Below are 22,905 nucleotides of genomic sequence, written 5' to 3'. Positions count from 1 at the left end.
TTGTAACACAACAAAACATGGACAAGTCAAAGGGGGCGGGTGAATACTTATGCAAGGCACTGTATATACAGTATATATGGTGGTGGGGAACTATAAACATTGAGGTCAGAAGGAAATTAAGTGCAGGAAAGTATTTAATTAAGCAATATACCCTACTTTTCATTAAATACCTCACAGCCCTTCCACCCCCTTCTAAGAATACCAATAGTAATTCACACAAAGGCACATTGGTGGGGCCACTTCTTTTGTTTCAGCAACAACCACATTGCAGAGAAGGACTTTAAAATAATGAGTGCCAAATGTATAGTGACTGGGGAATGAGGCGATCTCATACAACATAGCCCACACAAAAGCACTCCTTTGGACCCACATTCTCCTGCTCCTGCAGCATCTCTGATGGCACGAAGAATCAAGTGACTTTAAGATCGTGAGTGGGAAGGGGGAAACCACAGAGCCACACATCATCATGAATAAAATCAGCAGCAGCAGCAGCTCACCCAGGCAGCCCTTGGGACATAGCAGCAAGGTCTCAGAACATCCCCAAAACCCAGCCCTTTGCATATCCACTGCAAACATCCCCCCAAACTGCATGCCTACTCAGAAGTAGGGATGCAGTAGCAGTGGAAAGAAGCAGCAGAGTACAAAAATCCAGCTTGCATATACTGTATGCTACTGGTGCTCAGTAGAATAAATTTGTTAAAGAGTGTATTGCTTAAAACATATGAGGGAATAAGAACAGAGAGACTTTCTCTTTCTCTCTTGCTAATACACACACACACACACACACACGCACTTCCTCACTTTCCCCGCTTCTTAGAAATATTTTTAAACCCCTGCCATCCATGCTCTTGCCCTGACTGCAGCTGACCTACTGACCAAATGACCTACTGCTGCTGCACAGCTGTTGATTTGTGTTTTTTAAAACTTCTCTACTGATTGCTGCCCAGGGGCTCTGAGCACCCCACACATATGCCAAATAGCCTGGCTTATTGGCTTCCCCTCCTTCTTTAATTTGGGATCGTTGGTAGAGATGCACTACCAACAGACACTCCCTTGCCGTCCTCATTCAGGGGAGCGATCTGAGCATGTGCAATTGATGCAAATTGAAGCCACTGCCGGCTTTGGCAGGAAGGGGATGGCCACCAACGCAATGGAACAAGGAGGCAGCTATACAAGCAAAGTGGCCATACCGTCTCTGAAATTCTTTTGTTGGGGGGGGGGAATCTTCTGAAAGCCCACCCACCCACACTTTGATTGCCACTGCTCACTGGTCCCTTGGGTGGCTTGCAGTTAATTGCCACCTTGGTTCTGCAAATGAGCAAAAGCAAAGCACAAAACTAAGGCCACATATTAGGAAAGGAAGGATTTTAACTCGGACATCTGCTTTGTTCATTCCTCCGGGTGGCTGCACCCTTTTGCCAAATCACCCACTGGGTTTATTTGTGGTTGTAAGGCAGCTCCCAGTGAATACACATAAAGGCAAAGGACACTCACGGCATGCAAGCACCATTTCTTTCCTGTTTATCTTTCTCCTTTCTTTCTGTCCCTGCAGCATACAGCGTCGGCTCTCCTTACAGCTGCCAATTCTTCACCATGCCTACTTGCCATCAATAGGAGGGGTCGACGCCAGTTGTGCCAGTCCGTGTGTCAGCCCCAGTGCCAGTCCACGGCACAGACACGTGCCACCATCGTTTCGTGTGATGGTCTCTGGCCTGTAGGAGGATATCAGAGCTTCCTGAACTGCTTTTGGTACTCAACGGCTGGACTGAACGTGTTGTGTCAAACTCTTGCCTTCTACATACTCCTTGCTCTTACCACAGAGGAACTAGTGTTATAAGGCCATCGTCCAGGGAGGACCCGCTCCACTGCTGTGGAAAAGCATGCAAAGTGGAGAGGGTTACCCAGAGGTTGATCTGTAGCCTTACTTGTGGACATTTTTATTTCTTCATGAAGAAAGTCACCAAACCATGTTCCTTCCTAGATTTCTACCGGAGGCAAGGTGGCTGGAAACATAAACTTGACAAAGAACAAACAAACAAATTCCACTCAAGTGTCACTAAAGCTTTATATGGCTGTCGAAACATGAAACCATGTGCAAAAAAAGAAAAGAAAAAGGCAATCGCATCAACAGAGAGCTATATTAACTGAAATGGATACTTTGTTTTGCAGGGATTGCATTCAGCTGCTGGAGGCCCCAGTTAGTTGGGCTGACATTCATTTCTGGGACTAAGTTCAGTGGGGTGGTGGAGGAGAAGGAGGAGGAGTCATTTAGAAATAGTTCCTCAGGTGTCATTGAGACTTGCGCTCAGCCCAGCACCAATCCGCTCAAGACGTGCTTGGGATGGAGGATGCTTCCAAGGGGGAAGCAGGTCCAGGATCAAAATCTCAGAGTGGCTACCAGGTAGATAGTCACAGAACAAGTCTTTGCAGCCATCTCTTCCTCCTGCTAAGATACAACAAGGCTTGGCAAGGTCCCAGAGCTGAACGTCTTCAAGCGGGCTGAAAACTAGGAACAACAGCGCTGAAGGCTGAGGATGGATCCTGGAAGTCTTAACGTCACAGGATGAATTGTTAACCCCTCCCCGCAGTTTGCTTAATTTAAACCACACCATAATTACAGTACAGTTAATTTAGTAGAGGAGGGGTGGGGTTGGGGCGCTTAGGCACCACAGTTTGCTGCTGCAGCGGAATCCTGCAGAGGCACAAATAGTATATACACAACCTTTGCTTCGTATCTGCGTGTGTGACAGTGGTAGTTGAGAATAAGACAGTCTGAACCAAGTCTGCCCAGTTGGGGCAAAAATACCATTTGTCCTTTGAATTAGAAAACAGAAGGTGAAAAATGGATATGTTTTTTTAAAAAAATAAAAATAAAACGTAACATACTAGTTTCCTATTGCGGTTTCCCCCTGAGAAATTATGATTTAATGTACTCCCTCCCAAGAGCAATTGAATTGTTAGGTGAGCTCAAGTGAAATGTTTGAGTGCTTCCATCACTTTTTGATAAGGTCTGATTCAAGCATGCGCTACTTGTATGCTAGCGGTTCTGTGCAAGCCTACAGGGATTAAGATTGTTGATGCATGTACGACCCAATGAGGGACAACTACCTGGCACATAGAATTTCAGTGGGCACATTTTCCTCTGGAGACAGTGCTGCCGTGTTGAGAGATGCCACACCGTCTGAGTTTCTTATTGTTGCGTCGCTATAGGCCAATTCACTCATGGGCCCAGGTTCTGCATCCTACATGGGAAGGACATAGAAACAAGGCCTAATCTCCCCCTTTGCCTTACTGCATTATAGGATGTTCAGTGGAACAAAGGCCTATGTATTTCCATGCCTCTATGAGTGCGCTTTTTAACTGCTGGTACTCGTACCACCTGAAATACTGGGAAGTACTACCAGTTGAAAACCACTGATCTATGAGAAGGCCTCAACCATACAATCCATAGGTTGGGCCTAGCCATGCAGGAAATGTACACATGCAAGCTCGGTGCTGTGATGATGTACAAACTATGTGAACAGCATAAAAGCAAACTTGAGCCTGGCTGTTGGCTGGAGACACACAAAATATTTCCCCCCTTAGAATTGTACACTTTCCCCCACTATTACCTCTGTTCAGAGTGTTTTGCAGTGCTTTTTTAAAAATCTGCAAAGCCTGTATGTCCAGAGATAAGAGTGGGACAAAAGAAATGGAGTGATACCTCGCATACCAGCTTCACTTCCCATTAAACACCACTGGCTGTCTCCAGCCTTGGCCACTCTCATTGGATGTTAATTTGGCTTGCAGCATTGCCGATACTGGCCGCCTTTTCTAAATCCTGTATTAATTAAAGCTTGTAAAATAAGGCATGGTGCAGAGTGGGGTTGTCGTGTCCTCTCTCACGCCATAGGAATGAATCTTTTCCCACCCAGAAGCATTTAGTATCTGCATGAGAGAGGAGATATACCAACTGAGTCACTGCCCCTGATCCCATCTTTCTGAATATCACATAAACCTTGATCCACTGGGGACATCACAGAATCTCTTCCTGATCACATATCACTGAGAGATCATGGAGGCACCTGGCAGTGTTAGAACAACTGTGAGTAAGTCTACCGCACAGGAAGTAGAACACATTACTCCGTTTGAGCACTAACCACTGAAGGTGTTGTCTGGTATGTGTGGGTGTGGATGTATGTATGTGTGTTGACAGTATTCTCTTAATTTATTAATAAACTTCATCAGGACTTTATTTAATACAAATATTACTTTTCAAAAAAGGACAATAATACTGTATATAATGTATACACAAACATTTCTGTAGAAAATATTATTCCAACATAGCAGGAAACAAAACAAAAAAAATCAAAAGTATTGGACTGTTGGCGGTGAGTGTGTGTCTGTAACTCTTTGTGTATACTGACTGTGTGCTGTTTCTTAGGTTTAAATCATGCAGTACATTCTTTGTCTCAAATGCAACTGTAGTTTCTCCCAAAACATTTTTTTTTAATTTCCTGCAGAAAATAAGACCCACAAAGTGACTATAGCTATTTAATGTTTCTGGTTTTTTATACTGCAGCAAAAATGTACTGTAAAAATTTATGATGAGGCTGTGCCCCAATGGCATTTTCCAACAATGTTAGTGCACAAATGCTTTAACCTAGACTGGAACTGTCAGAATTATTTTAAAAAAAAGCAAGAGAGTACATAGAGAATTTCTTGTATACCCCTTATACTGCATGAAAATCAATTTTTAATAAATTGTTGCAAAAATCTGTTTTATTAATAAAATAGAGAAAACCTAATTAACTACTTCTTGGTGGTTCTCTTATTCATAGATACCTTTGTAAAATTGCAGACACAGGGATTCTTCCAGCTAGGAGGAAAAAGGGTTTACCCAGACACCATTTGGAAAAGCATGGAGTTTTCCCTTCTTTTTACCATCTATGGGAGTCACCGGGGTTAAAGATCTTTTGAGTCCTGAATTCAGAACTATGAAGTGCAGACGCTCTTATATGCCAATGGTATGGTGCTACTTCCGCTTACTTAATACTGGGTATCCCTATAGCCATGTTGAAGGCAGAAGGGGATCTCACCCAGGTATGGTTACAATCAACAGATTAATTACTGGTGACTAACAGCTGTTTATTAAAGTTACATTTAGTGAAACAAGTAGTTACTTGACATTAGGCGAGCAAGTATCAACATAGGTATAGCTTAGTTGGGGAGGTCCCTAGCCATCTCTAAATTGTAATCTGTGATGAACTTTTCCCAGTGGGTCGCTCTGGATTACTTGCACAATATTGGATCCCCACCACTTCCACGATGGAACACTGCCCTCAGTTAGGAAAGGAATTTACAAGCTTAAGGATTCAAACAATGCCATCATCCTCTATTGATGGCAGGTATTCAAACGTCATGATAGAACATCAAAATTATCTTGAGCATGGTGGGGAATATTGAGCAGTATCTTTTATATTGCCCCCTTTGTACAGAGAGCTTTCTCTCTACGTTATTGGCTCTTTATAGGGGCTGGTCTTATTAAATGATAATCTGAATTTTAATTTCTGATATATTTAATACATTTAGAACAGCATGAATCATGATAGCAGCCAGACAATAATTAAAAATGTAAAAGAACATAAATTCATTTAAGAACCTTTTCCTCTCATGTATGTATGTATTTATTTATTTATTACATTTCTATACCGCCCAATAGCCGGAGCTCTCTGGGCAGTTCACAAAAATTGTTTCAAATGCAATTTTTTACACACGTTTACATCTTGACTTGTTCTATATTAAAATTAAATTATGATGACCAATGGTTGTAAGAGACAAAGAGCTGACCAACCAAGTAGTCCTGGATGGGGAAATACATTTTCATCCTCACCAGAGATACATCCATCATGTTCAACAGAACCCTGATAAATATTGAAATGTTATGCAAATATATTAGCTGTGTACACTGATCTCCTAAACCGTACATGATATTTTCAATCATGTATGGAGCCCTGTACTTTCACTGGGTGGAAAAAGACAAAAAAATATGAATGCAGGCTGATACCTTAATCCAACATGCACACTAATACACACAAAGACCATGTGATTAGCAGACTTTTCCCCATCACTTTGCTTGCTCAGAACTGTCCCTCTCCACATAGCCCTACATCATAAGGATTCAGTAGACTCTGGTATAGATATTGGCCTTGATATAGAGGTACTATGCCATACCATCATCCTGTTCAGATGACACGTTAAGCCACGGTTAGGCAGCTGCTAACTCTTTTGTAGCAAATGGTTAGTGAGCATGTTTAAACCATGGTTATGTAGCCACCATGGTTAGGAATGGTTCACATCACACACTAAGCCTTAATGTTCAACTTAAAATGCTTAACCACCATGACTTAACATGTTGTCTGAACAGGTCCTTTGTCTTAAATTACTTGAAGTAAGGCTCAGAACGAAGATAAAAGCCACTGTTGCACCTAAACTCTAACAGAAATAGCAGAGAAAGAAGATTGACTTTGCAGCAGTAACCCTATGAACGCTGCTGTAAAGTAAATCTGCAACATTACCTCCATATTGTCATTGCATGGCGGAGAGGCTGAGTGACAGCTTCCTTACAGGCACCTCATAAAGTGGTGCAAGATATATTTTTACCTTGAAGGATTCTTAGTTCTACTTCTAGGTATTATAAACATCAGCTCTCCTAACTTTGAGTTTATTTATTATTTATTTATTGCATTTTTATACCATGCAATAGCCGAAGCTCCCTGGGCGGTTTAAAAATGTCTTACATTTCCTTATTTAAGGAATTTTTAGCATGCCTTTCATAATAACCTCCAAGTTATTTAAATTGTTGCATAGTAATAACTCAAGGAAGTTCATAGCGCCTTTAACATTGTTCAATAATATCACTTTAAATTCCTTGGGCTACAATCCTATGCCTGCTTACCTTGGAATAGACCAGATTTATCTCAATTGGACTTATGTCTGAATAGACAATATAGGCTTGTGCTGTTAAAAATATGTTCAAGTTTCCATTTGTTTTCCCTAATATATGCAGGGGGAAAGTGCTGATTCAAAGCATGTTAACCTAAATTTTCAGACATCAGTCATTACCTCAACAGAGGACTTGAAAACCAATTTTGCTTTCAAAACTACTTCTTGGATTTATTGCTTCAACATCCCCCTCCCTGTTCACAAATGGGTTTTCACTGTTCTCTTACAGCGTTCTTTTTGAAGTGCACAATGTTCTATTGCTCCTTCCTCTGAGAAACTCTGACCTGAACTTCAAGGTCATTGCATTTGAAACCATAAATGCTATTCATGTTAGAACATCATTCTGAACATCAGAGGAAGTACTATCTCTTAAGAGATGCAAAGGTTGTTAGGGTCTTTGGGGTGAGGGGGCTTAGATTTTGTGGGGATAATGCCAAATAGGGTCAATTTGGGGAACAGATTGGGAGGAGACCAATCAGAATTCTGATTCTGGATGAGACAAGCCAACCCTTGAAAAAGATGTAAGTTTAAATTATATATAAGCTAAAAATGTTATTGTGCCAGCGCACATTTACAACAGAAGCTACTCACCCATTTTCTTTTCTCTGTGTTGCCATTTTCACACTCTGCTCTTCTTGCAAAGTACTACTAACCACTCTTCTCAAATTTGGTGCCTGCTTATGGCTTCATCCACATACTGGAATCTGCATGCTTCCCCCTCCCTTGCTCCTTCAACATCTTAGTGATTCTAATGAAAACAACTTGTCAGTTAGCACAGACTGGGAAATAGCTCTTTGCCTAGTCACATGTACGAAGGACTGAGTATATCCTAGTTGAAAACCCTAATGGTTGAGTAAGCATGAAAACTTTTCCTACGTACAAGTTGAATAGTCCTCACAGGATGCATAGCACATATCAAGTAAGAGCCTTGAAGAATCTTAATTAATTTGTGGCCTGGCGTTACAACTACGTATGATCAGTGGTTCCCAATTGGTGGTCCGCGGACCCCAGCGGGTCCATGTAACCCACCCAGGGGGTCCGTGGCACCATTCACATATTCACCATTTATTTCTGGAGTCCACTGAGGACGAATTCCTACCAGAAGTAAAATATAACATCCCAGAGCACCTGCGTGATTTAGCGACTAGCTTCAGAGATTTCTTCTCTGCACCTAATCCTAAAAACTGATGGATAAGGAATCCTTTTGAATGTGGTGACGTACAACTAATAACTCTATCTGCGGAAGAGCAAGATGCACTTGTTGGCGTGACTTGTGATGGTTCTTTGAAATCATTTTTCAAAGAATATAGCCTGGACCAATTCTGGGTGAAGGTTTCTCCTGATTATAAGAAGTTAGGTGAAAAAGCGTTGAAACATCTAGTTCCCTTTTGTTCCACATATCTTTGTGAACAAACATTTTCGACATTTTGTTATATGAAGATCAAGCATAGAAATCAGCTTGATGTTGATCCAGATTTGAGATTAAAAGAAATATTGAACCGGATGTGGAAGGGATTGTTTGGGACAAAAAGAGGCATGATTTCTCCCATCACATTTAGGTTTAGTAGCTGCTAGACAAGTCATAATTTGTTCAATTGTAAACTAGACGTTAGTAAAATTAAGTTCATCTTTATATTCCTAACTATATCATTGTCATTTTTGCATGGTAATATCACAAATATCACATATTTTATGGTCTGTTTTTCAGTATACCCAAAAACTTTTGCTTATTAGGGGCTACTCCTTATTTTCTCCCAAAAATTGCTTTGCACAGGTAACTACCATAGAGATAACAATTTTTTTTCCAAAGTAGGGGCTCCATGGCTTGGCATTTGAAAAACAAGGGGTCCGCAGTACTTAGCTAACTGGGAACCACTGATCTAAGATTTATGGATGGCCTCACAGCTATTCACAAATATCCGTGTCATTTTCATTTACAACCATACAAATGTATGACACCTGACCCAGAGTTGGACCACTGTTCCATCTAGCCTGATGTGACTAGCAGTAGTTCTCCTAGGCCTCTACTTGAGATCTTTTAACTGAAGTTATGTGGGATTGAACTGGACACCTTATGAACGCAAAGCATTTGCTCTACCAGAGCTATCGCTTCTCCCCGAATGTGAAACAAGGATTATCTTAAAACAGAATATTTTTTGTTTACGACAGAAGCAATAGAGGAACAGCTTTTACAAGGAAATGTCTGAACTTTCAGTTCTACAGAGAAAGCTCCCCCAAAGACTCTTGGGCTTCCTTCAGCTAAAATCAGGACAAAGAGGCATCTATCCCTATTACAATAATTACGTCGGTGTTAAATGCTTTACATTTGATTATGCAACCTTTTTATAATTGACATATTTCAAAATGGCTTTTAGATTACCCATTCACTGTCCTCACTTTTGGCGGGGTGTGTATGTGCTAGCAATTAGTCTAAAGTTTCCAATAAGTTCGGTGTAGTAATTTAGATTTTAAAAAACCCGGCCCCAATAGAGGCAAAATGATGAGATTTATGGAGTAGCAACTAAATCTAACATCAGCACCAAGTAGATGAGAGTCAGCAAGAAAATCACTGCCCTACTTCATTATTACCATTGCACCTTTCTTCCACGATGAAACTTCAGGTGGTGTATATAAGGTATCTAGGCCATCTCCTGTTTAATTTCATGAAAGGAAACTGATGAAGGAACTTTCCTTTGTATGAAGGAACTCCGTGACCTTTTATTGGATGAGAAGCATACCCATTTTAACATGAGAATCAGGCTAATAAATTGTTTAAAAAGTGAATGCTGCATTATACCATAATAAGTATTGGGAACAACTGGAACTTTTCTCCAATGAAGCCTGAATCTAATGGCTGCTTTTGGAAGAAAGGGCTAGATCACACACATTCACTGAACAGGAAATCCCACCAATAGCCAGTGACTACCACAACCTTAACGTTTATCGAAGTATCTGAGAATCAGAATTGCAAAGAATTCAAAGGCAATTTCACACCCTGCAACAGTTAGGACCCAAGCCCATTCAGAGCACAACTAAAAATTAGGGCTTTCAAACTTAATATGTAAGGAAAAAATAGGCAATATATCAGAAATGCACATTACATTTTTACAAAAAGAGAAAGAAGCAGGAGAAAGCAGCTCTCCTCTCACATTGTGGTCCTTCTACGCCCCCCAGGTCTCTTTTAAGAGGGGCATCCCGAGAAAAGAGCTAACCCAGGAAAGCCATGGACCCAATTCATGCGGAAGGACCTTCTATGGGACAAGACCATTAATCAAGCACACAATCGTAAGCTTGATTATACAAAGCCCTTAAACTCACACATTATTACCCAAACTGCTTTAATAAATAAGTTCAATTTAGACTGTGTCAGACGCCATAGCTTTCAGAATAAGAAATGCAATTTTTTTTTTTAGAAAATGAATGCTAAGTCACACATGTCAAAAAGTGGAGCTCGCCTGGCCAAATGTCATCATTTAAAGACTGGATCTATTAATATTGAAGATCTTGACAGTGTAGTCAGCCCCACAGCTTGCCAGCTGCAGCCACTTGCTGCTCTCTGCTGTGTCCTGCCCAGCTCTGCCCACGCGTTTTCTCCAGCACAGCTGCTTGACAACAAGAGTGTGGCTTTGGCTGCAACAAAGACAGAAGCTATTAGTGGAAGGGAACCCAATTCATCTCTCGCAACCGCAAAATGTCAAACTCAGCTGGACTTTGTCAATTCAAAACGTCAGCACTTATCTAATTAGCGTGCTCCTTTTCAGCACTGCCAGCTTGGAAAAACTAAACTTGTCACTTGCCTGTAGGTATTAAAGATGCCAGAGCTATTATCAGTGCAAGTGGCATTTCTGCACTTCATCCCATCAATAATTCAAACAGCAATCTACTTATTTTCACTGTAATTTCAGGTCAAATATCACCATTAAGAACAGCCAACAGAAAGCTAGGAATCAGGTCACTTAGGAAGTTTAAAAAGAAGTGTCAGAGAATACATCAGCTCAAAGCAAGTCCTGCCAAACCATGGTTTGGTGTTCAGAGGTGCCCTTGGGAGGTCACGGGCTCTCCCCCACTCCCCATTCACAGGCCACGTTCTTCCTGCCTGGTTTTCACTAACCATCGCTCACACCATGACATCCATATTAGTAGCCTGCGGTTAATGCCTTGCCTACACGTCACAGATTATAAACATGCCATCAAACCATAGTTCCAAATTGTGTTTTGAAGGACAGCTTAATTTAATAGGCTTCCTCTTTGGATGTCACAGCAAACTATAATTAGCAAAAATCTGGAAGGGAGGAGGGAGTCTACACACAAGCTGCTAGCAGTGTTCCCAATATCTAAAATGTACTTTGCCATTACAGCCAGAGTGAGTCAAAATCACTCACACACAACTGCAACCAGAAGACTGTGTGAAAAGATTTGATCACCAAGCTATTTGCCAAATTTCCTATTGTGTTCTGAGCTTATATATGGCCTTCCTCAGAGGAAACTACTCAATTAAAAGCAAATAATAGATCTAATTCAATCTCCTCCAGCTTGCTCCAGAGTGCAAGAATTGGGAAACTAAAATTGACAATCTATAACACTGAACTGCTATAGAATTTAATGACTTTTCAATAGATCAGCCTTCGTGAGTAGTAGTCAGAGCTGGGGTTTTTTTTGGGGGGGGGGGGCATTCTCGGGCTGCAAATGTTGCCCTAAAAAGGGCTGCGTCGGCCGTGTGGTAATGGTGGCAGTGGCGGCACTCCAGGTCCTAGCTGGCACCAGGAGATACAACCAACTGCTACCAGAAGGACTGTCTGTGGAACAGCAGGCCAATGTTTCACTCTGAGGTGGGCCTGCCCAGCTCTCCGGCCTGCTGAAGAGTATCTGGCACAGCTATTGGGAGCACCATCTGCCCAATGCCTAACTGAGAACGTAGGCATATTCCATAGCACAAAAGTGCCTGGTGAGGGTCTCCAGAGACAGTGGCCCAAATGCCTCCTTCCAAAATAGCAAGGCATTCTGGGTGAGGTGCCTAGGAATTGCCTGTGGTGCTGTGGTGAGTGAGGCAGATGAAGCAGAGGATGGCGGTGGCTAGAGGGGATCTGGAAAGGAGAGCGAAATGAGGAGTAGGAGGTAGCAGCGGCCAGGGGGAACGTGTGGGGAAGAGAAAGAGAAGCGGCAACAAGGAGGAGAAAGTGAAAGTGGCAGCCAGGGTGGAAGGGGAAGGGAAGCGGCGGAGGAGGAGGCAACACTGCCAGGAGGGAGATGGACGTGGCAGGTGGACGTGGCAGGTGGATGCGGAGAAGGCAAGGAGGAGGACGGTAGTGGTGTTGAAGGTGTGGGCGAGAGAAAAGAGAGGGCAGCAGCTTGTCTAGTTCTGGGGTACAAAGTATCACCTTGCCTCAAGATGCCAAAAGTATGTACAGAAGTCAGGTTATGCCGATGGAACTAGGCAAGGCTGGGGATAAAGGTCCCAGTGGACTCTGTACTGTGTGCGTGGCATGGACGTGGAGCCAGGCAAATCACTTGAAGGAAGAACAGATGTTGCTGGTACGCTAGTAAGCCCTTTGGGCCAATTCAGATGAATGGAAAAGTTAATGGCATGGTGAGAAATTCAAACGTTTAAGGTCTCACAAGACCTCTACAGTACGGTTGCAATTACAATGCAGATCTCAAATGGCGCTTAAAATCAGCATGAATGTGCTTCTGCTATACATGCCCTCCTATCAGATTTCCGCTCTTCAAAACAAACAAAGCTCTCTCGCTCTCTTATAAATAGACAGACGGATGGACAACCAGACAGACTATAAAGGGCTTTAAGTAAGGTCTGGTTCATAATGCAAGTACATCACTTTATTTCTCTGCACATGATGACTTGCAGCTGAATACGTGAACTACTGAAAAACATTGCATTTCAGGCAATATGGAAGATCTCTGAGTGGTGTTATCTAGGATGGCCTCTGAGTTACACCTCTAGATGTGAACTAGAGCTTGGAGAAACAGAAAAGGCTCAACACTTTATACTACATATGAAGGGGGTTGGTGGGCCGCATATGGCCCTTGGCTGCACCCTTTGTGTCCCGAAGTGCCCTGCCCACTTTTCCTTACTATTAGCTGAGAGGCGGGAAACAGGTTGCTAATAGCAATAGGGGAATAGTGATCTAGATCAGGATCGCTGGGGGTGGAGTGGAGATAATTTAACTTCACCCCCCCTCCCATTGATTCCAATACAGAGATGATAGCGATCTAGATCTTCGCCACTATTAGCAGCAGGGAAACAGCAATCCAGATCAGGATTGGTAGGGGAGGAGGCGAAATTAAAGACTTCGCTCCCAGCAATGCCAATGCAGAGATCAAGATTGTTGGAGCGGAGGCGATAAACTCCCCATTCCCAGCAGTCCCAACCATTGATCTCAGTGAGCAAGGAGGGAAAGTCCTTGCTCACTGAGGTCCCACCACAGTGAGATGTGTATGGGGGTTGGCCGGGGTGGGTGGGTTAGGTATGTGTGTACGCACAAAGGAAGTGAGGCAGGTGGCTACCAGGAGGAGGGCCTTCTCTGCTGTGGCACCCCGGCAGTGGAATGAGCTCCCTAAGGAGGCTCGCTTGGCACCTACATTATATACTTTTAGACGCCAGGTGAAGACCTTTTTATTCTCCCAACATTTTAACAGTCTATAATTTTTTTTAACTTGGTGTTTAAAATTTGTAATTTTGCATTGCTGCTGTTTTTATCCGGTTGAGCTTTTATATTATATTTTACATTATGGTTTTATACTGTTGTTTTATACTTTGAATGTTTTAAATTTTTGTGAACCGCCCAGAGAGCTCCGGCTATTGGGCGGTATAGAAATGTAATAAATAAATAAATAAAAAAGATATCTTTATTTGTTATTTATTATTCCATGTATATCCCAGCTTTCTTTTTCCTCCATGGAAGCCAAGATGGCTTACGTGACCATCCTCCTCTCCATTTTATCCTCACCACAACCCTGTGGGGTAGGTTATGCTGAGAGTCAATGACTGGACAGTGAGCTTCATGGCCAAGTGCGGAGTAGAACTTGGACCTCCTGAGTTCCAGTCCAATGTTCTAGCCACTACACCACACTGGCTATCGGTGTGTATGTGCCTGCATGGACATGCATTATATTCCGGGGGGGGGGGGGGATCTACACGCATCTCTGCCCGTGAGCCGGCAACACCAGCCCCACCGTCCAGCACTGCATGTAACCCGCACAGCCCACCCCTTTTTGTTTAAAATACTGTAGCTATGAATTCCAGAGAGCCACACAAAAAAAATCCTAGTTCCATTTTAATTTAAAGTCTCAACTGAATTGAAAATTTGAGAAAAGGTGATATGTGCTAGTCAAAGCAAGGATATATTTCATGTATACAGAAAGCCAACATGAAAGACCCCAGTTCGAATGTCACCTCTGCCATGAATCTCCTGGGAGGCCTTACGCAAGCCAACAGCTCTCCTCCTCCTCCTTCTCCCCACATCTGCAATATGAGGATAATGCTGACCTATTTTACAGGGTTGGTGAAAGAATTGCAACAAGATAAGCTAACACGAAGCACTTTGAACTCCCTGCAGTGCAAGATAAAGGCCAAGTATTATTAATATTCTGCCCTCTTCCGGGGCTGGGAAGAACAGATGCCATTAGTTGCTGCAGTTCTACAACCGACTATTACCAAATTGTGATGATAAACTATCTGGTGGAGAAAGGGGGAAAAGGCAGCTTTCCTGGGCACCACAGAATACCTCCACCGCTCATCCTGTACGACTCAATCTGTCTGTCTCCTGCTACCTCTAGGAAAATACACAAAGTATGAAGTTGCACAGGTGAGGGGAAAAGAAGACTTAAAAATACGTTGATCCCCTGGATCAATCATGACCCCAAATAGGTAGGCCATAAATTGTAGTTGCAATACAGCGAATAAGACGAGTATGATACTGTGCCATGTTATTGTATCAATAAAGATACAATAATAATAACTGCAATAAAAGCTGATTGCAGTTATCTTAATCACCTTATCACACATACAATTCACTATTATCAAGCAAATGACATTTGAAGTTTTCAGAGCTGAAACTGCCAACCAACCCACACTGGACTGTGCCAGTACAATTTTGAAATCAGCTGAACCAGAACTACGTAGAACCATCTTTTTAAAAACATGATGGTTTGACTCACTTCTTTGCACTCCCAGTTAAGGGTCTAGCTGAACTGTTGCTATGTAGCAGACTGACACTTCGAGCAGTTCAGTAGCTGCTCTTGAAACAGGAGCAGAGAAAGATTCAGAGCAACTATGCAGAGACCCAGGCATTCAAGGCAACGCTGCTGGTTCCCCTGCCATGCAAACTCTGCTGCTACAACATCATTGCCCCCACCTTCCAAATCCCAAGAACACAGGAAGAAATATCAGGGCTTCTACACTGTGCCAGTTATCAAGAACAGGGGAGGGAAAAGGAGTAACAAGGAAGCCAGTTACCAGTTTCCATGATCAGAACAGCCCCACCATGGGTTGTTTAAGCCATGGTGAGCTGTGGTGTGTGTTGGCCGGCATTTTTCATATTCAGTCCCTGATTGCAGGTTGTCGGGTTGTTCAAATCCAGCCATCGTGGGTGAGGTGAGGGTTAAACTATCCTCGCATAACCCTATAACAGATCATGGGTTCTATGCAAAATGCCGGCCGGCGTGGACAACAGCTTACTGTAGCTTAAACAATCCACAGTGAACTGTTTTGATTGTGGAAGACAGCCCAATGTGGTGTGTGTGTGTGTGTGTAGAAATAGGACTATGGACAACCTTGCAAGCAGGCTCCATTTCCCCTGATTTTCCATTCCCACTGCAATTCTCCCTTTCCTTAGAGCCTCCTAACCTTTAGGACAGGCTTTTTGAGAGGCACAAAGGTCTGTCCTGGATAGGAAATTTGGATAGCACATATTGTTTGCGAACAGTAGCTGTACAAATAACAACAACAACTCATTGTGTGAAACAATAATACTTGGCATTCATATAACACTTCAAATGTTCAAAACATTTCTCACCCCCTAAAGTGAGTGAATATTATCCTCATATCACAGATGGAGAGCTGAGACTGGGAGAGAGAGAGAGAGAGAGAGAGAGAGAGAGAGAGAGAGAAAGAAAGAAAGAATCATAGAATAGCAGAGTTGGAAGGGGCCTACAAGGCCATCGAGTCCAACCCCCTGCTCAATGCAGGAATCCATCCTAAAGCAGCCCTAACAGGAGAGAGAGAGAGAGAGAGAGAGAGCAGCCCCATTCAGAAGACATCTTAAACCATGGCTTTAACCATGGTGGTTAAGCCAAAAAGCCAGGCCGTGTTCAGAAGACATCTTAAACCATGGCTTTAACTATGGTGAATAAAGCAAAAAGCCTTATTCGCCATGGTTAAAGCCATGGTTTAAGGTGTCTTCTGAACGGGCCCAGAGAGAGAGAGAGAGGCCACCTCATCGCCTATTGGTTGAGAGGGGATCTGACCTGGAAACTTCCCAGCTCACAATATATCACAGCAGCTTGCAGATATAAGGATTTCAAAAAACATTGGTCTTATCTCCTGATCGCAGGGATGGGCAACCTTTTTGCCCCCAAGGACCGCATGCAGTGCAGGGTGATGGGTTGAGAGCTGCAAATGCATGCATGCAAACCTGTGCATACATAACACACACACACACGCACGCATGCTGACCAAGTTCAGTCGCTCAGCAGGGGAAACAGTGCACCATTGGTTGTTCCCCCACCCCCACTGGTCACACGTCACAGGTTGCCATGTCATCTGAACCGGGCAAGTTGCCTGGCCATGGTAACTTTTCCCCCTCCCTATAACTGATGGCTTGCAGGAGGGGATGTACGCTGGGTGAAAAGTCATCACGGCCGTGCCTCCCGGCCAGATTAAACCCTCTCCCTACCAGCAATCCTGATCAGATCTCTGCATTGCGATCACTGGGAGGGTTCGAGGTTAAACCATTCCCCCACCCTCCACATCAGTACTGACATAGATCGCCATTTTCCTGCAGGTGGCTCACGTGAGCCCTAAGGCATCATTACAAAGGTGCCAAAGGGGTCCCAAAGAACCAATACAAGAGCCCTGGCACAGTCAAAAGGCCATGGCAACCATGAAACAATGCCCTTGCCTTCTGAACAGAGGAGGTTCGGAGTACATTACCTGTTGTCTGTCTCCACACATTTGGTCCAGTCAGAAAGTGCCTTCCATTTGTACAAGTGAATCTTCCCACATTCGGTCCCTACAGCAACGATGTAGCTACAGGAAAGGGACAGTTCCATCAGTTACTGAAGCAATGACCCGTCACCCAGTCATGTGCACTTGCGTTCTGAACCATGTTCCACATCTGAAGCACCAGCTTCCAATTCCAATCAAGAGAGCATGCAATTTGTGTTAATTGCACAAAATGAGAAACCAGTGAAGCATGATTGTAATGGATAATACAAAAGAAAGCTCTGCTTAACTGTAATTCAAAGATTTAAGGCTCAATCTTATGCGTGTTTAGACGGGGCGGGGGGAGGCTTAAAACTCCCAGGATGCCCTAGCTAGTTGGGACAGATTGGGAGTTGCAGGCCCTTCTTTCTCTCTAAGTATTTATTATTTATTTATTAGGACTTTTGTATTCCGCCCTATATCAAAAGGATTTCAGCGTGGCGTACAGATAAAATCACACAACCAATATAAAACAATAAAAATACACAGCTAAAAACAAATTAAACAGTCATAGGATTGTACCTTTAGTGAATTTTAAGGTGTACAGTCTGCCAGAATGGATCCATAGAGCAGCCTTCTCCAATCTGGCGCCCTCCCGATGTATCGGACAGTGACTCCTATCATTCCTAGCCAACATTACTGGAATCATTGGCCATTGTGAACCACTGAGAGATTCTATTACATTCAGCGGTATATAAACATTACAAATAAATAAACATCTGGAGGGCACCAGGTTGGAGAAGGCTGCCTCACAGTATATGTTTGGTATACAGTGTTTGCTCCAAATTTGTACACTGCTAGATATATACAGCTGCTTAGACTCAGCTAAACATTGCTGAGATGCACAGAATTTTTTTTAAGGTAAGGAATCTCTGCAATATTGCAAACTTTGAAGATGCACAAAAATCAGTGGTAGTGGTGAGGACAGGCCAAAGTTGAAAGGGCCCGTGAGTGGAATAAGATGAAAAATATTTCGCTAGGTATTTGGCCCCTATATATGAGCCTTGTGTGGCGCAGAGCAGTAAAGCAGCAGTTTCTGCAGCTGAAACTCTCCCCACGGCCTGAGTTCGATCCCAGCGGAAGCTGGTTTCAGGCAGCTGGCTCGGGTCGACTCAGCCTTCCATCCTCCCGAGGTTGGTAAAATGAGTCCCCAGTTAGCTGGGGGAAAGGTAATAATGTCCGGGGAAGGCAACGGCAAACCACCCTGCTATAAGGCCTGCCAAGAAAACATCAGCGAAAACTGGCATCCCTCCAAGAGTCAGTAATGACTCAGTGCTTGCACGAGAGGTTCCTTCCCTTTCCTTGGCCCCTATGGTGCCTCTAATGGACCAAGCGAAATTAGGCTACCTACTAACTGCAGAGAAATCGACCCTACTGAGTTTGGCCTGTTTTGCGGTAAGAGCTACAAAAATTAGGAAGGAACAGGTTCAGGTGTCACTGTAGAAGTAGGATATGTATATTGCAGAAGATGTGTGTTGATGGGAGTAACTGTAGAAGTAGGATATGTATATTGCAGAAAATGTGTGTTGATGGGAGTAACTGCTGTATAGTGCACCACAAACTGTAATTTTTTATGTAATAATGTGTGATCACATGTGTTTGGCTAAAACCCATTTAGGGTAGCCATGAATAAAATTTGGGGTATTCTCACAGAAGAAGGACTGAGGGCCTAATTAACACTGGGTGAGGTAGGGTGGGTCATACAAGGCTCCGGTCCACCTGCGTCTCCCCCTGTACATCTACCTGGTCATATTTAGCAAAATCATGACCACATTCAGTCAGTGGAGGGTGGTGGCTCCAGTGTTAGTGGGGTGGTGAATCTGCTCCAGATTTCAGTCGGCTCTCTGAAGGAGCTCTCTGAGTACCCTGGAGAGCTCCTTTAGAATGCTGACTGGTCCTGACTGAAACCTAGAGCCGATTCATCGCCCCACTGACACCGGGGCCACCAGCCTCCACTGCATTCAGTCATTGCTCAGCCCAACTCCATTGGACTGGCTGCCAAACAAGATGATGTCATGCTACATCACTTGATTCTTTTATTAGATGCTGCCAGGAAGAGCTAGGCAAACCCCTCATAATATCTAGTTAAGCCTTAAAGGGGCCATGACGCTAAGGCAGCCTTCCTCAACCTGGAGCGCTCCAGATGTGTTGGACTGCACCTCCCAGAATGCCCCAGCCAGCTCTGGGGCATTCTGGGAGATGCAGTCCAACACATCTGGAGCGCCCCTGGTTGAGGAAGGCTGCGCTAAGGGAAAATCTGGTTCTTTTTGAGAGCTAAAAAACCCCAAAACATATTTGCATAAACTTGTGAACTATTAACTTGATGCTGCCAGATTCACCTCCATATTTGTGAAACCACATCTAAATAGTACATACATGAAACTGTAACCCCTCCCTCTATTTGTAGGTATATTAACCACTTGCAATAGGGCCTATGTAGATTACAACCTACAACAGCTGGAAAGGATATTTATTGATTTATTTAAGATTTTTATACCGCCATTCAACCAAAAAAGGCTCTCGCAGCAGCTTACAAAAGTATTTCTTGACAGTAGGATAGGGACAAGGAGGAGCACAATAAGTGTATTTAGAAGCAGAGGGCAAACTGGGACAAGGAAGATTGATAAATGCAACCACAGGAGTCATTTGCGGTTTCATTTTATGAAACCTGACAGATGCTTGTCCAGCTGCCTCTTGAAGGCCTCTAGTGTGGGAGAGCCCACAACCTCACCAGGCAACTGATTCCATTGTTGTACTGCTCTAACAGTCAGGAAGTTTTTCCTGACGTCCAGCTGGAATCTGGCTTCCTTTAACTTGAGCCCGTTATTCCGTGTCCTGCACTCTGGGAGAACCAGTTAGTACAACATATCCTTCCTCAGCACATGGACACAGGAGTGACGTACCTCCCATCAGGAGCAAGCGCATGACTAGCGCTAACAGCTGTGACAGAATCCCCAACATCCAGGACTGGTGAAGAAAGCTGGATCGCACCCAGATCGTTCTCTTTATTCTCCTCTGCTGAACAACATTTGCCCCAGATAATGACCTGTTGAAATGCAAAGTACACTCACAAAACCATTCACTGACCCAGGGATCTTACTAAGATCACAGGCCTGGATCAGATGGCGGTTTCTTCCTCTACAGCACCTGCCCCCCTACATCTAGGGCGAGAGAATCTAACTGTCCTCCATCCACGGGAGAAGGAGTTTTGGTTGAGCTCAGTATTTTAATATCCTGCTTTTCTCCCTGCCGCTTCTCTTCTTCTGGGTCCAAGTTGATTGCGAGTTCTCTAAAGAATATACATCTATATATGCTACTCAGAAGCTGTTTGCCCTCCTGAGCCCTTGGGATACAGCAGGATAAAATCCAAATCAATAACAAGCAAGCAAGTAGCAAAGTTCCATAAATTCACTCACCTGTTTCAAGCACAAGTCCTGCTCATGGGAGAGAAATTATCCCCCCATTTCCTCCACTATGAACTTGAAAACAGAAGAGGTGGGTTCACTATCTTCCTGCTGTGCATTTGCAGAACACCATGGCAGCAAGGCCCTGTCTGCACGTTCTGCAAAAGGCCAGCAGAAGAGCAGATGCCTCTCCTCTCCCTGCACAGGACTTGCAGAAGGGAGGATTTGGTGGAAGCCACAGTTAGTGGCTTGCTAGTAAGCCAAGGCAACATTTGTGAATCTCAGTTTACATGAACCACCACTCAGAAAGCAAAAGGGGCTGTATTACTCCTTCTATTAACTAAATTAACATCAAAAGAGGCTATATTAACTCCTTCTATTAACTATATTAACATCAAAAGAGGCTATATTAACTCCTTCAGGGTCTTGCTATTTACTGTGTTATCTGTACAGCACCATGTACATTGATGGTGCTATATAAATAAATAATAATAATAATAATAATAATAATAATAATAATAATAATAACTATATTAACAGCAAAAGAGGCAGTATTACCTCCTTCTATTAAATCACACCAGTCTTAAAATCTCTTCAATGGCTGCCAATTAGTTTCCGGGTGAAGTGTAAAGTGTTGGTTATCACCTTTAAATCCCTACATGGTTTGGGTCCAGGCTACCTGTGGGATCGCCTTCTCCCATACAAGCCACCCCACCCCACCCCTACTTCAGCTAGAAAAAACAAGGCTGACAACTATTACCCACAGGACCTTTTCTTCTGCTGCTCCCAGTTTGTGGAATGGCTTGCCGTGAGAGATTCATCAACTTAACAGTCTTCCAGAATTTAAGAGAGCCATAAAGACTGATCTTTTCCGGCAGGCCTACCCAGTTGAATTTTAAGATGCCTTTTTTAGTGGTGTGCTGCTTTTAATGATGCACTGGTTTTAAACGTTTGAATTAGTTGTATGTATTTTATGGTGTTTTTATTTGTGTTGTACCCCGCCTCGTTCCAGAGGGAGAGGCGGGTAACAAACAAATAAATATATGATGACGATGATGATGCTGATGTCCTGTGGCACTTAAAAAGAAGTATTGTGGCAGAGCCAGGGGCTCACAGAATCAAAGTACTGGGATCTTTTAATTAGCAGGAGCAAGGCCACCATCTGGTGCAAGCTTTGCTCTTCCCTCTGAGCTTAGCTGCAAACCTTACAGTAAAGGAGGCAGTGAATTTTCCCAGCAACAAAAAATAGGGCCTGTTCAGACAACACATTAAGCCATGGTTCGGCCACTAACCCTTTTGCAGCGAATGGTTAGTGGGTGTGTTTAAACCACGGCTACGTCACAAGACATGCTGACCCTGCTGAGGTGACATGCTAAGCCATGGTGGTTAAGCATTTTGAGCTGAACATTATGGCTTAGCATGATGTGTGACACATGACTTAGTATGTTGTGTGAACCATTCCTAACCATGGTGGCTATGTAACCTCAGTTTAAACACGTTCACTAAGCATTTGCAGCAAAAGGGTTAGCGGCCTAACCATGTCTTAGCGTGTCGTCTGAACAGGGCAGCTAAGACATGGTTCACATGACACGCTAAGCCATAATATTTAGCTGAAAATGCTTCACTACCATGGTTTAGTGTCTCGTCTGAACAGGGTCATTATATTGTACAATATACTGTAAAGCAAAGTATTTTCGGGAGGGGGCGTGCTGGGCAATTAAGACCCATTAGCTTTACAAAAGATGCTCCTAGTGGAGATGAAAACTTCTAGAACTGGTTCGCTGACATGTATCAACACTACTGCCAAAGTTTTTGGGCTCTCCCTGGGGCCATGGCTATGGGGATTTTCATGATGAGTGTCTGCACTCCAAAATGATTTTATGGGCAAAGGCATCTGACAAGGTGGGTTTATGCCACGCTACAGTACCTTTGGTGGTCTATATGGTGCTACAGGACTCTGTTAGTCCTATGGCACCATAAGGGATCCATGGCTACCCCTGTATAACTTTGTCTCAGTGGTTAAATGAAATGAAAGACCGCTAAAAGTCCTGATAAAAAAACGTAACAAAAGACAGGCACATCTTTGTGCCTTACTATAAATAGTTATCGATGAAGCTGTCATCACTGGAATGATGTGCAAGAGACAGCTGCTGGCTGCACCCGCGGGCAAAACAAAACAAAAATTGCCTGTGGGCACCACGTACAAGGCCCTTCCTTGGTGCATTGAATGGCTAAGATTAATTTGTAACAGTTCAGAAGACAGTAGAACAGGAAGTAAAACTGTCAATCTAAAACAAC

General features: G+C 43.4%; 2 protein-coding genes across 3 annotated transcripts in view; one reads left to right on the top strand and one right to left on the bottom strand.

Annotated features, from left to right (window-relative positions):
• GABBR2 (gamma-aminobutyric acid type B receptor subunit 2) overlaps positions 1-4,676 on the top strand; it is a 353,790-nt gene extending 349,114 nt beyond the window's left edge. For both annotated transcript variants that reach the window (XM_063130215.1, XM_063130214.1), the window contains exon 19: positions 1,553-4,676. In XM_063130215.1, the coding sequence (XP_062986285.1) occupies positions 1,553-1,718 (166 nt within the window). In that variant the 3' untranslated portion in view covers positions 1,719-4,676. The remainder of the gene's footprint in view (positions 1-1,552) is intronic.
• A 5,629-nt stretch (positions 4,677-10,305) lies between these two features.
• ELP2 (elongator acetyltransferase complex subunit 2) overlaps positions 10,306-22,905 on the bottom strand; it is a 51,784-nt gene continuing 39,184 nt past the window's right edge. Inside the window, exons 20-22 of the mRNA XM_063130220.1 lie at positions 20,107-20,249; positions 17,153-17,248; positions 10,306-10,614 (exon numbers count right to left, since the gene is read on the bottom strand). Of these exons, the coding sequence (XP_062986290.1) occupies positions 10,458-10,614; positions 17,153-17,248; positions 20,107-20,249 (396 nt within the window). The 3' untranslated portion in view covers positions 10,306-10,457. The remainder of the gene's footprint in view (positions 10,615-17,152; positions 17,249-20,106; positions 20,250-22,905) is intronic.

The sequence above is a fragment of the Elgaria multicarinata genome, chromosome 7, assembly GCF_023053635.1.
Source record: "Elgaria multicarinata webbii isolate HBS135686 ecotype San Diego chromosome 7, rElgMul1.1.pri, whole genome shotgun sequence".
In the NCBI taxonomy this organism is placed as follows: domain Eukaryota; kingdom Metazoa; phylum Chordata; class Lepidosauria; order Squamata; family Anguidae; genus Elgaria; species Elgaria multicarinata.
The sequence above is the reverse complement of the archived record's forward strand: the minus strand, read 5'-3'. Positions and strand labels throughout refer to the sequence as shown.